The 12,361-nt window shown below is 40.8% G+C and overlaps 1 protein-coding gene across 4 annotated transcripts in view; it reads right to left on the bottom strand.

Annotated features, from left to right (window-relative positions):
* MLLT10 (MLLT10 histone lysine methyltransferase DOT1L cofactor) overlaps window positions 1-12,061 on the bottom strand; it is a 125,158-nt gene extending 113,097 nt beyond the window's left edge. Inside the window, exons 1-2 of one of the 4 annotated variants that reach the window (XM_050325336.1) lie at window positions 11,712-12,061; window positions 7,943-8,022 (exon numbers count right to left, since the gene is read on the bottom strand). In XM_050325336.1, coding sequence (XP_050181293.1) covers window positions 7,943-8,022; window positions 11,712-11,880 — 249 coding nt within the window. In that variant the 5' untranslated portion in view covers window positions 11,881-12,061. Of the gene's footprint in view, window positions 1-7,942; window positions 8,023-11,711 lie in introns of those variants that run through there. The other 3 variants (XM_050325320.1, XM_050325326.1, XM_050325346.1) reach the window with 3 other exon arrangements.
* Window positions 12,062-12,361: the final 300 nt, after the last annotated feature.

Below are 12,361 nucleotides of genomic sequence, written 5' to 3'. Positions count from 1 at the left end.
ATTACTTCATGGTAAGTTGATTTTGCTTTATAGCGTGCACTTAAGGTTTTTGCTTTACTTATTCTTTGTAAATTGTCTTATTTGTAAGTTGCTTTTGCTTTAGGGTGTGTGCCTATGCTTTGCATTATTATTATTACTACATAGTTTAAGTGTGTTTTTGCAGTTAGACCCTATTCCAGACACAACAAACCCCATCAACTGTCACAAATTTTTATTAATAAACATGTTATTTAGTGAACTGTTAGAGTGAGTCCGTTTTTAGGTGCTGACAGTTTTGTTGATGGTGAAGTAACTCATAGGAGAAACCTGATGAGGGGTTTTTCTACCACTATTAAGAGTGGTCCTTATATAAAAAGGACTCCACCAAAGAGTATCAAAAGTCCGTCTCAGTGAACCTGTTAAGTGAAGTCTCATTAGGTGAGATGCTAACAGACTGGTTTGGACATTAAAAGGCTTTGATCTCCTGGGGCTGGGACACTGATAGACAAAAAAATATATTAATACAGGTTGGACAGAAAATTCTTCTTTTCTGCCCCCTTTAACGTGACACAGGATCATCCAGTCAGTACATGCTACAGGTGACATTTAAACATACTTTTACTCAATATATGTAAGATAACTAGAAGAGAGAGAATGTCGAGTACAGTGTAACATGGTGATGACACACAGCTCATATCATGATCTGGCTACTCCAACTTCAGAAGTCCAAAACCATAAATCTCCCACTACATATCAAAGACTAGTAAGCCCTGCTAGATGTTGTAAGAATCCAGAATATAAACATTCACGAAGTTTTTAAGATTCACATATTGATTTTTAGTGGAAAGCACGGGGGGCTATGAAAAATGCCTGTCACATTTGATTGCATTTCCAACTAGACATCCAAGTTTTTCTTACCAGCCTGAAAGTATGCTACTGACCCAATTCAATCTACATGAAGAAAATATAGTATGTAATAGTTCACTTTAGTGTTCTTCTGCAACATACAACGGTTTTATCCTAAAGATTCCTAGCATGCATTTTAAGTAAGGTTTCTCAGAACTGAGGAACTCCTTGTTTATTTTAGACACTACTTCTGCCAGTGAATACAATGGACAAAATAGTCATAAAACATTTCCACATAAGAATTAAGCGATTCCTGTAAGGGAAAGTGTTTTGCTCTAGTCTCACTTTAGTTAATAATTTTGCCACAGAACCTTTAGACCATTTACTAAAGTACCTGCTGTATTGATATCTATGTTAAAATATTTTTGATCAAGTAGTACTTGAGTGATGGAACACTCTTTTAAAGCCTGAATACTGTATGTATCCATAATTAGCATAATGTAATTATAAATTACTGCACAAATTACATTTAGGCAAACTGTAGCTAATCAAAACTTGAAAAAAAAGGTAGTAGACCTTTTGTGCTGTAATGAAGTGCTTCAAGTAAGTTTATGAACTCAGCTGTATATTTAGAAACCAAGTAACAAATATGTACACAAGAAGGGAAAAATGCAGCACACTCAAAAAAAAACCATGAAGGAAGAAGTACAGTCAGAAATGGCTTTAATACTCCCACTCTGATATGCAGACGAAAGCACACAGAAATAACACTGCACTTCTGCGGCACCTTCTGCACTTGTTGTGCTCCTAACCTTGAGGACCAGACACTACGCAACGCTAAGCAAGTCTGTCATCTTTTGAACTGCAGTACAATAAGGTTATGGGTCTGTATTCACTGCATACACCAACAACTACTGCATAGGAAAAACTATTTTCTTGTACTCATGAAATGCAAAGCAACAACACTCACCTACTATGTAATGGACCAGAAACACACATCACTCAATCAACAGTAGAAACACACATCACTCAATCAACAGTATTTTAAAATATGAATTTTCACCTTTACCCCAATGAGAACAACACACATTCTCCACAATCATTTCGCTTTTCTCTCTCTAGCTCTGTTTTTCTCTCTCTAGCTCTCTTCAGTCCAAATTTTGCTCACTACCTCTCCCAATTACTATCCTTATCTTGACTTCCTCATGCCCCATCTGTGGTACCAAGACAGTCTGTAGTGAATTGATCCTGGCTGGATGCCAAATGCCCATTAAAGCTGCTCTGTCACTCCGCTCCTCAGCTGGATAGGGGAGAGAAATTGAACAAAAGGCTCTTGGGTCAACATAAGGACAGGGAGAGATCACTCACCAGTTACAGTTATGGGTAAAGCAGACTCAACTTGGGGGGAAATTAATTTATTACCAATCAAATCAAAGTACAGTAATGAGAAAATAAAAACTAAATCTTAAAACACCTTCTCCCTACCCTTCACTTCTTCCCAGGCTCAACTTCAATCCCCATTTCACAACCTTCTCCCCCCCAGCAGCACAGGGGGATGGGTAATGGCGACTGTGATCAGTTCATCACATGCTGCTGTCCCTTCCTCTTCAGGAGAACTCCTCACACTCTTCCCCTGCTCCAGCATGGGGTCCCTCCCAAAGGAGACATTCCTCCACCAACTTCTCCAACATGAGTCCTTCCCACAGACTGCAGTTCTTCACAAACTGCTCCAGCGTGAGCCCCTTCAACGGGAAGCAGTGTGAAATCCCCACAGGGTTGCAAGTCCTGCCAGCAAACCTCCTCCAGCATGAGCCTCTCTACATGGATCCACAATTCCTGCTAGAAGCCTGTTCCACTGCAGGCTTCCCACGGGGTCACAGCCTTCTTCGTGCATCTACCTGTTCTGGTGTGGGGTCTTCCATGGGCTGCAGGTGGATCTCTGCTCTGCTGTTGGCCTCCATGGACTGCAAGGGAATCTCAGCCAGACTTCCTGGAGTCTTCACCACCGGCTGCAAGGGAATCTCAGCTCCGGTGCCTGAAGCACCTCCTTCCCCTCCCCTCCTTCTCCACTGACCTTGGTGTCTGCAGAGTTGTTTCTCTCACAGATTCTCACTCCTCTCTCCGGCTGCAGTTTCTATTGCTCAGGGGTTCTTAAAAGTGTTATCTCAGAGGCACTGCCACAGTTGCTGATTGGCTCAGCCTTGGCCAGCAGCGGGTCCGTCCCGACCAGCTTTGGCTCTGTCAGACACAGGGGAAGCTTCTGCAGCTTCTCAGAGAAATCATTCCTGTAACCCCCTCGCTAACAAAATTATGTCATACAAACCCAATACAGCATGTTCTGCGTAAGTACCTTTAAGGAGACTTTTTATTCAAGATATCCAGTTACAAACTAACATTCACTGCCTTCTAGACTGCACAGTCATTCATAAAAGATAAGACTGTGTTTCCGTAAAAGCCATACAAATAACAAAAGCACAAAGATCAATCTTTCTGTTGTACACCCAAAACTAAAGCAATTTTTTTACTAATATTTGTTACAGTATTCTCAAAAGTAGATGTAGTAATATTCTTACATAAAGTGTCCTTCATGAAAAATTACGGACACACATTAAAGAAACATTCATTTCAAAATTTCTTGAAGAATTATTTCAAGAGACATCTTCACAGAAACTGTACAATATACCAGTCCTTATTGGTAGACAGTATTTCAAACTGAAGAAAAAAGAAAACAGCACGTTTTCTTCTAAAAGTTTAGTTCACCTTTACTGTGACCATATTTATCAGCACTCATTCTAGTTTACAAATACAGATGTAATAACCACAGAGATCCCACTTCCCCTCCAGGTAGCCTGTTGAGCCAGAGTTGTCAGAGCTCTGATCACAAACCTGTCTGCATATTGAAAGGCTACACTCCTAGTTTCTCCTTTTTTGCTTCTTTCGGTTTAGGCAAAAGGCAAGTAATACTACCCCTGTGGGTTTTTTTACTACATAATGCTGGGGGGTGAGGTGTTAAACTATGGATACATCAAACAACTCTTATGAGTAACTCCACAAAAAAAAAAAAAATTGTAGATGCATGTGATGAAAGATTTTTTTTAAAAAGAAGATTTGGAGAGAGCTACAACCGTTGTTATATTAATGATTTTTTTAAAAAAATTAAAACTCAAGCATTCAGAATGTGGGTCATCTGTGCAGCAGATGCAGGAACAGCTCAGGTCTGGCAGGACAACAAGGAACTCATCACTATGAGTGCACAATGTTCGTGAACAGGGTGTGGAGGTAAACAGTGTAAGCTGCATTTCTACTGCCCTGAGTCCTTCAGTACTAAGTACTGTATGATCTAAACTTACTCTGTAACGACAGTCTTTCTGTCTCCACGCTAAGTTCCAAGAAACACATGTGCAAGCACAGAGACTCCAGTTATGCCAGACTGTGCTGAAATCCAGATGGATACTATCTCAAGCCTTATGTGCCTAGCTCCACAGGGAGTCACAGCCCCCTCAACACATTCCCCAGGACTAAAATCCAGGTGGCTTATTAGACAAGCTGTAGTGTCACATAAATGCACTGACTCAGTTCTGGGCCAGGACTGCACTCAACTTCATAACCCACTTCACCAAAAAAACAACAAAAAAAACCCCTACAGAAATGTCAAGTGAAAAAAACACCACGTTTATGACATTAGAGTAATAGTAATTCACCTGTAAGAAGTCTGACCTCACATGTAGCACCTGAGCTGCACTTTGAGGTAGTAAAACTTTCTGGAATTTGTAACTCTGAAGTTGAGCACTGAGATCTGGTGTCTCTGAATCAAGCTGGATTCACAAGGAACACCCCTACACACAGCTAAAAAGCCTGACCAAGCTAATCTTACGAACATTGAACACCTCTGTGCTGCCTGGTATCTCTATCACACGGATTACTGCAGCTCCCTCATGATGAGTATGAAGAGTGGTAGCTTATAGTAAACCATAAACACATGGTCTATTTATATGCCAGATCATCAAGGAAGACATCTGACACATAACAGGATTATGGGGGAAAAAAGGTCTTTCTGAATAACAGTTGTGCTACAATTCCTAAACTTAGTTTCTCCAGTCTCTCTTTGGATACCAGAACTATCAGCCCTTGGACAACATATATGCACCATCCCATTTCTCAAGCCAGGACCCAAAGCTCCTTACCTACTGCTCCATACAGATCCTCACACAGACCCCACTATTAGCTTTTCCTGCATCAACTTGTATCTGCCCTGTTTTTTGACTCAGAAGTTCAGGTACATCTGAAGACACTAAAAGGGCCCACTATGCAGGGTAGTAAGAGGCAGTGCTGACACAGACAAAGCTGGGAGCAGTTCCCAGCCATCTTGCAGAGATTCACATTCCAAGCTCACCACAGGTCAGCTAAGATAAATTAGCTGATTTAGAGAAAACTAAGACTTTTCAAGCACTAGCTAAAAACTTACAAAGTCACCTCAATATGTCCATTATCCAAACAGTTCAGGTTTATGAAAAGTCAGTGATTCTCTTAAACAACAGAAAAACATGACCCTGCTGAAGCCAAAACGCAGTATGACTTGTCCAGCACAGAACAGCACTTTCCAACTAGTGACTGATCATTCAAAACCCAAGATGCTTGCTACCACCTCACCAACAAAAACATTGAAGTCAACCAGCCAAGAGGCTTGTGTGTCTGAAAAATAAAAATCAGCAACCACTTTTATTCACACCCAGTATGTACCTTAGCAGCAGCACACAGAAGAAAGGGAACACAGCACATATCAGTGTATTATGGTGAAGGTACATGGGAAGCCAACTGCCCTAATCTGAACCCAAGTTGGTGGGTCATGTGCTCCTAAGTCAATCTAGATCCCTCCATCATTGAAGCAAGTCTAACTTAAGTGTGAACAATTTACCACAGTTTCTTATCAGAATGAATTTATTTGTCCAGTAACTGTAGCTTAACAAAATAAAAATTAAAAAAAAAAATTTAAAAAACAAAACAAAACAAACAAAAAAACACCACACCCCAAAAACACACAACACAGGGAGCATCAGCATGGAAAAATATGCCTTAGTTGCAGGACTGAGATATTTTTAAGATTAAAAGTAAGCAGAAGCATATTAAATGTAATGTGATAAATTTAATTCTGGTTTTGCTTAGAGACAAAAACACCAAGAGGAAAACTTAAGTTTCAGTCTCATACAGGGATGATGATCATGTTTGCTTTTGCAAAAAATACAAAACTTCTGTGTCTGATACAAAAAATAAAACTTCTGTGTCTGACAAACTGGTTACAGTAAAGTTCCAAATTCCATACTGAAGTCAAGGCTTCAGTTTAGCTTCTGAATGTTAAGATCTTCTCCAAGACGCACCTCAAATACAGTCACCATGTTTTTAACTAACATGCTAAAACCTCAGCTGTTATTAATCTATTATACCTCACATGCAATTAGTTTAACCTGAGAACCACTTAAATCTACACTACATTACAAATGGGATTTTTTTTTTCAAAACAGAATCAGCAATCAACCTGTTCAACTAAACAGACCCTGTTCAGTGGAAACAAGAACAGAATACACCAGGCAGAGGATTCAGTTAAGTACAAGCAATACCCCTATCAAAGCAATTCTCATTGGTAAACTCAAGAAATTACCAGAATACAGTAAGACATCATTTACTGTAGAACTCTGTACAGTTCTTCTTCATTTCTTATGCCACAAGAAGCCAGGAATAACTATATTCTAAATGCTGATGAGGATTCCCTATCATGCACCTGAAAAATCCTCTTTATGGCCACCAGCTCTCTTTCCCCCGTCTTTATACTTTTAACTTTGCCATTAATGTGTAGATATCAAACTCAGCAACACTAAAAAATGCCGCTCTTAAAACTTAACACTGCTGACTGTCTTCCAAGGAAAAGAAAGAAACAGCTTTTCTTCCGAAAGGATTTTCTTTTCTGTTGACAAATATTTGAAGAGCACACAGAAATCAACCCCTTCTTTCTCCCACCAACAGGTCTGCTTTACAAGAAGTAACGAGGTCTCGGTTACCAGGGCATTATGAAAACATTAGTGGCAAGTTGGGAAAAAGAAGAACGAGATTCTTTAGACCTGTGCCAAAAATTCATACAGCATTAAGTCTTCCCACCATTTCTACAGTACTTTAAATTAGAAAAGGAAATAGGTACAGTAAGCAGCTCATGTAAACACTCCAACAGACACTGACAGTAACTCAAAATTCAGTGTCTGACTCTTCATTTGCTTTTAGATATGAAAAGTCAGAAACAGTTTACACACTGCCCTAAGATGCTACACCACCTTCCCATACAATTAAACTTTTTTTCAGAGGCAAATGAACAGCTTAGTCTTTCCAAATACTCTCACTTCTCTCACTTTATCTTTTGCTGGAATACAAACTAAAAAGTGCCAATTAGGAAGAAATGTGATTCTCCTTTTTTAAAAATGCCTGATATCATGCAGTTCAATCTAACAACATACAAGTGTCACCAAAGCGAAACCTCATATAATCAAGGTGAAAAAAAGAAAAAAGCATTATCTGAATTCCCAATATTTACCATAAAAAAAATTGAAAATCAGAGAAAGAAAATGCTTCTTCAGTTGTAAGTGTCATATTCCAAGTAAGCATTAGATTTTGAAATTAACAACACTACTCATTGGTCAAGTGTTCCTAAACTGAAGCTTTCAACTGGCAATCTACAGCTGCTGTAAAAGAAAATTGGACAGAGATTTTACTTCCTTCCTATACCTAACTACATTAAGTGCTAAACTGATAAAATTAGCCAAAACCTACACCATAGACAAAAGTAAAATTCTTTAAATGGTTGGAACACCAAAAAAAGAACAAACTAAAAAAAAAAAACCCCTACCACCTAAAAAAATTAAAAAACCACAGAGACCCTGAAACTGTCCGAACATTTAAGAGACAATTATGTATTTCCACTCTAAAAATAAGAAGAAAAACGGTCTTTCTGAACAGCACCTAGTTGGAATTACAATAGAAAGGCAAGCTCTTTTCTACTATTACTGTAACACTTGGGTAAATATTATCCACACAAGCATTATAACCAGAATTACATAATAAACAAAACACATACCACTCTGGCTGCTCTTTCCTGAGATTCACACTTCCTGCAAAACCATGGTCCAGTGGGTACTTGAACAATTCCATAGCAAGCTGTTTTGAACAAGACAAAATATTTCAGCAAACGTAGGCAGCACTATAATACTACTGATATGAATGATATATAAAGCTTAGTATAGTTGATCTCACACCATTTTAATTGTCAAGAAACTCAAACTGACATCTACACATTGCACTTGAAATCCTATCACAGTGGTACTAGAAATGAAGTACAAAAAGCTTCCACTTAAAAAAATTATGCAGAATTCGTTGAATTAATAAAAAACCCCAAACCATTAGCTTGAAGAAGAATATATCCATTCAAAAGCAGTGACATTTCACATGTGATTTGTTTTGCTATTTATTTATCTGCAAAACAGGTGAGACACTTTACTTTAAATGACGGATACTTGTTATTGTGAGGTCTTTTTTTAAGAGAAAACTAAAAGCAAATAACAAATCTGAGTTTTTGATAAGACATTCATTCATATACTCACTTACTATCCAGTTCTCTTACTCTTTATAAGTAAAATAACTGGTCTTAAGTAGGAAATCCTTAATAAACTGAAAAAAGATACAAAGTTTGCTGGCTTTCCCCTGCAAATTCACATAGAGCTGCAAATACAAACTTAACAGAGCATCAGGGTTAGGATTACTTGCAACTACAACCAGGTTACAACATAAATCCTTAGGAAAAAGATTTTGACACAGATTTATCTGCAAGACTGTCATCTATATTTTCATAGTATATAAAAGCAATCCCAGGAGTTTGGTAAGAAATTCCACAGCAAAAGAGTTTAGTGATTTGGTAACATTGTTTATGTTTGAAATGCACACATCAAGCAACTTGATATTCTAATATTTGTATGGGTGTAACAAATAACCAAAAAAAATCAAAACCCCAAACTTTTTCCTCAAAAAGATAATCCTGAGATTTTAAAAATATGTCAGACTCAATTCCCAACAATCCTATGTTACTTAAATACAAAATCTGGTTTAAGTGTGTGAGTAGAAAAAAAATTATGTATGATAAATTAATAGTTATGAAGAATGCTGAGATTAAATTAGTAACTTCTAGTATATATACAAAAAATATTATTGGTTTTGTGCTAGCTTGAAGAAAAAAAATTGTAGTGCAACAGTCGTATAAATACACCTTCCCTTCTATGAAGGAAAGCCAACGAAATAATTTCCTATTATATACATACATATTAAGATCATTGTCAGGTTTTCACATACTGTATCCAAGTACTGACACGACAAACTATTCTGACAATCCCTTTCTACTGTACATTAAAGTTCTTTAACGTAAGGAAAAAACACCTTGTTTTCCTTGCATCTGTATGAACGCCAGATGGGGGGACTCTGAATTTCTCTTCAGAAATTAAAAGGGAGATACTAAATGTGCAATCACACATTTATGTTAGCAAGTGGCAGTGCAGAGTAAGAAACAATTATGGAATGCAACTCAGAGACAGGGCTGGCAAGCAGACTCAAAGGCAACACAAGTTGGGCAAAGACCAAAGTTGAAGTGAAGCATTTTTATATCTGTACAGGTAACAGAGTACACCTAGAGTATAAAGGAGTCCATCACTGGTTTGTGCTCTGAGATACTGTGATACTCTTCACAGAGTTCCAGAGCTTCCTTTGGTTTATAGTTCCACTACTGTGCAAAGCTTCTTTAAACACATGAAGTCATTCTGTCCTCCACAACTTGCCAATGGCTTAATACTTGAAAAGAAGTTTCCTCTGAACTAAAAACAATTGTAATAGCAAAAAAAAAAGCAGTTAATAAAGCCTCATGGGTAATACTGCTGTCTGCACTTGAAATACAGACTATCAGCTTTAACCACGAAGACACTACATTTGCTACAGAAAGGCCACAGAAAGAGCAGACATGCTTCCCCTACCACCTTCATTCATGGGACATGTGTCATGTAAAGTATCCCAAATATAAAGCATCAATGATACAGTAAATCAAAACATGGAGTTCTTCTTAAGATCTCTACAACAGCATCTGGATTTAGAGGAAGCAGTACTTTGCACACTTCCTGATAGATTCAAATTCAGGTTTGGATATGACCTTAAAAGAAAAAGTTCATATTCTTGTATCAAATCTACTGAAGATGTGTCTCTCTATTTCGGGAATACCTCCTATAACTGACTTTTGTTTCCTTTGTATCAGTTCCAACTGTTCCTACCAAACAGTTCCTTCACTGAAGATATTATCAATGCTCTAGATACAAATGAAGATGCCCAAGATAATGCAAAAGTTATAGCTGTTTCGGATATGGCTTCTAAAAGTATTCATGTTTTAGTGTAATTCATGACCCAAAGATTCCACAAGAGCAGAGTTAACTTACTGGTTAGCATTACTCGGCTCTTAAAACAACAGAAAACCAATTCAAAACCAGATTAATTCCACAGATCCTGTCAGTTCCCTTCTGCATTCAATCCAACATTAACAGGAGTAACTAAATTCTTCTGCAGATCTCTTTAAATTTCTCACTACTTGGCAGCATACAGAGAAGCATATACTTGAAACAACCAATTATTATTTCATCTTCAGAACAATTTAAGACCTGAAAGAACCAGTTACTGTATTAGATCATCTTCAGCACAATTTAAGACCAAGCATGAGACACTCATTAGTAGCATTTTCACATGTAGTAGGCATTCAGACTAATGAATTGGATTTAGGATTTTCTGTCTCCTCCAATTTGCTCACTACCTATGAGTAGCCAAAGAGCCAGTCTCCGAGTTCACATGACTGCTTACAAGTTGGTATAGAAAAACTACCACTTCATTATTTCTGCTACCATAAAGCAAAAGCCACGATTACTTCCTTTCTTACAATATAAGCAGCAGAATCCAGTCTCTTCCTCTGCTCTCACACGAAGGGTCAGCCCACTGACAGAAACAAAACAATCACACAGAGGGAACATGCCAGCTCCTGAGCTGAGCTGGAAACCAACCAACGAGCCTCCACTAAGCCAAACAAATCCAGCATCAGCCATTCCCGACTAGCACCCTCCCCCTGCAGAACCACAACAGGAAGTCTCTTCATCTACCAGGAAACATCAGCCAAATGACATTCAAGGAAAGGCAGGCAGAGGTAGAAATCACATGACAGCTAAGTCTTTCCTACACCCGCCTCTCTTCCAATCCTAAACCCTCCTCGTGTACTGGCTGCCCCTCAAATAAATTTTTCAAACCTGGGAAAGGCATGGACAACAGGGATCGAGTACAGGAAGAAAGAAATACAGCAATTACTACCAGAACAGAGAAAAGTAACAAGTTCTGCAAAGAGGGGAAGGAATTTTAGTCTTTGGATGATTGCAACTGACGTTAACAGGATGCAAAGGCAGACTGGGAAGCATGGGCACAGGAAAGGTACAAGTAGGAGAGAAAACAAATTGGAAAAGTGGGTTCTTCCTTTCTCACAGCCATAATATAGGAAGTTATAATAGAGTAAGTCTCATGTGAGGAAAAAGACAAGCAGACTGGAAGGACAAGGGATGACAGGACGGGTGAGACCTGAAAGCACGTGGCCTTGGAAACAGGGAAACAGGCTTCATTGGTAACCAGAAGGAGCTGGGAGGGGGGAGGGAAAAATGGGGGGGAAAAGGCCGTGATGATGGCGGGGGTGAAGCAGGGCCGAGGAAAGAGCACAGGCAGCACCGAGAAGGAAGAGGCGAGGCCGGAGGCCGGGGCGGGAGCGCTGCCCTCGCCTGCCCGCTCACCTTGATGCACTGCGACATTGCAGCCGTGCCCGTCGCAGTAGACGAGCGGGTTCTCGGCCCAGCCCCGCTCGTCGGAGCACACACAGCAGCCGCCGATCATCTCCTTCATGCTACTGGAGAACTCGCCCTCCAGTGACACCGGCAGCAGTAGCGGCTCGCTGGAGACCATCTAAGGGTTAAAAACACCGTCGTCAACACCGCGCACGCCACACGCGCCTCGCCCTCCGCCTGCCCCCTCCCCCGGCGGGGTCTCCCCTCAGTCACTCAGCCGGCGCCGCCGCCACCATCGCCGCGGCAACGCTCCGGGGCCCATGACGGCCGGCTGAGCGCCTCGTCTCGCCCCCGCCCGACCAACCGGCCAGGCTGTGTCGGCCGGGCCGCGCCGGCGGCTCCCGAGGCGGACGCGGCTCCGCGGGCGTGCACGGCGGCGGCGGCGGCGGCGCGCAGGCGCAGTGCGCGCGCGCCCGCGGGGCAGGCGGGCAGGCCTCGGCCCGGGGCCTCCTCGCGAGGGTTCGCGCGCCGCCCGCGGAGCGTGAGCGCCGCCGCGCCGGCCCGGGCGCGCGCCCCGCCGCGCGCACACCCCCCGAGAGAGCGTGCGCGGGGGCGCGCGCCCGCCCTCCGCCGCGCCTCGCCCGCGCGCACCTGACGGC

The sequence above is a fragment of the Myiozetetes cayanensis genome, unplaced genomic scaffold (genome assembly GCF_022539395.1).
Source record: "Myiozetetes cayanensis isolate MyiCay16 unplaced genomic scaffold, myiCay2020 scf1, whole genome shotgun sequence".
NCBI classification, from domain to species: Eukaryota; Metazoa; Chordata; class Aves; order Passeriformes; family Tyrannidae; genus Myiozetetes; species Myiozetetes cayanensis.
Note: the sequence above shows the minus strand (reverse complement) of the source record. Positions and strands in the feature narration are given on the sequence as shown.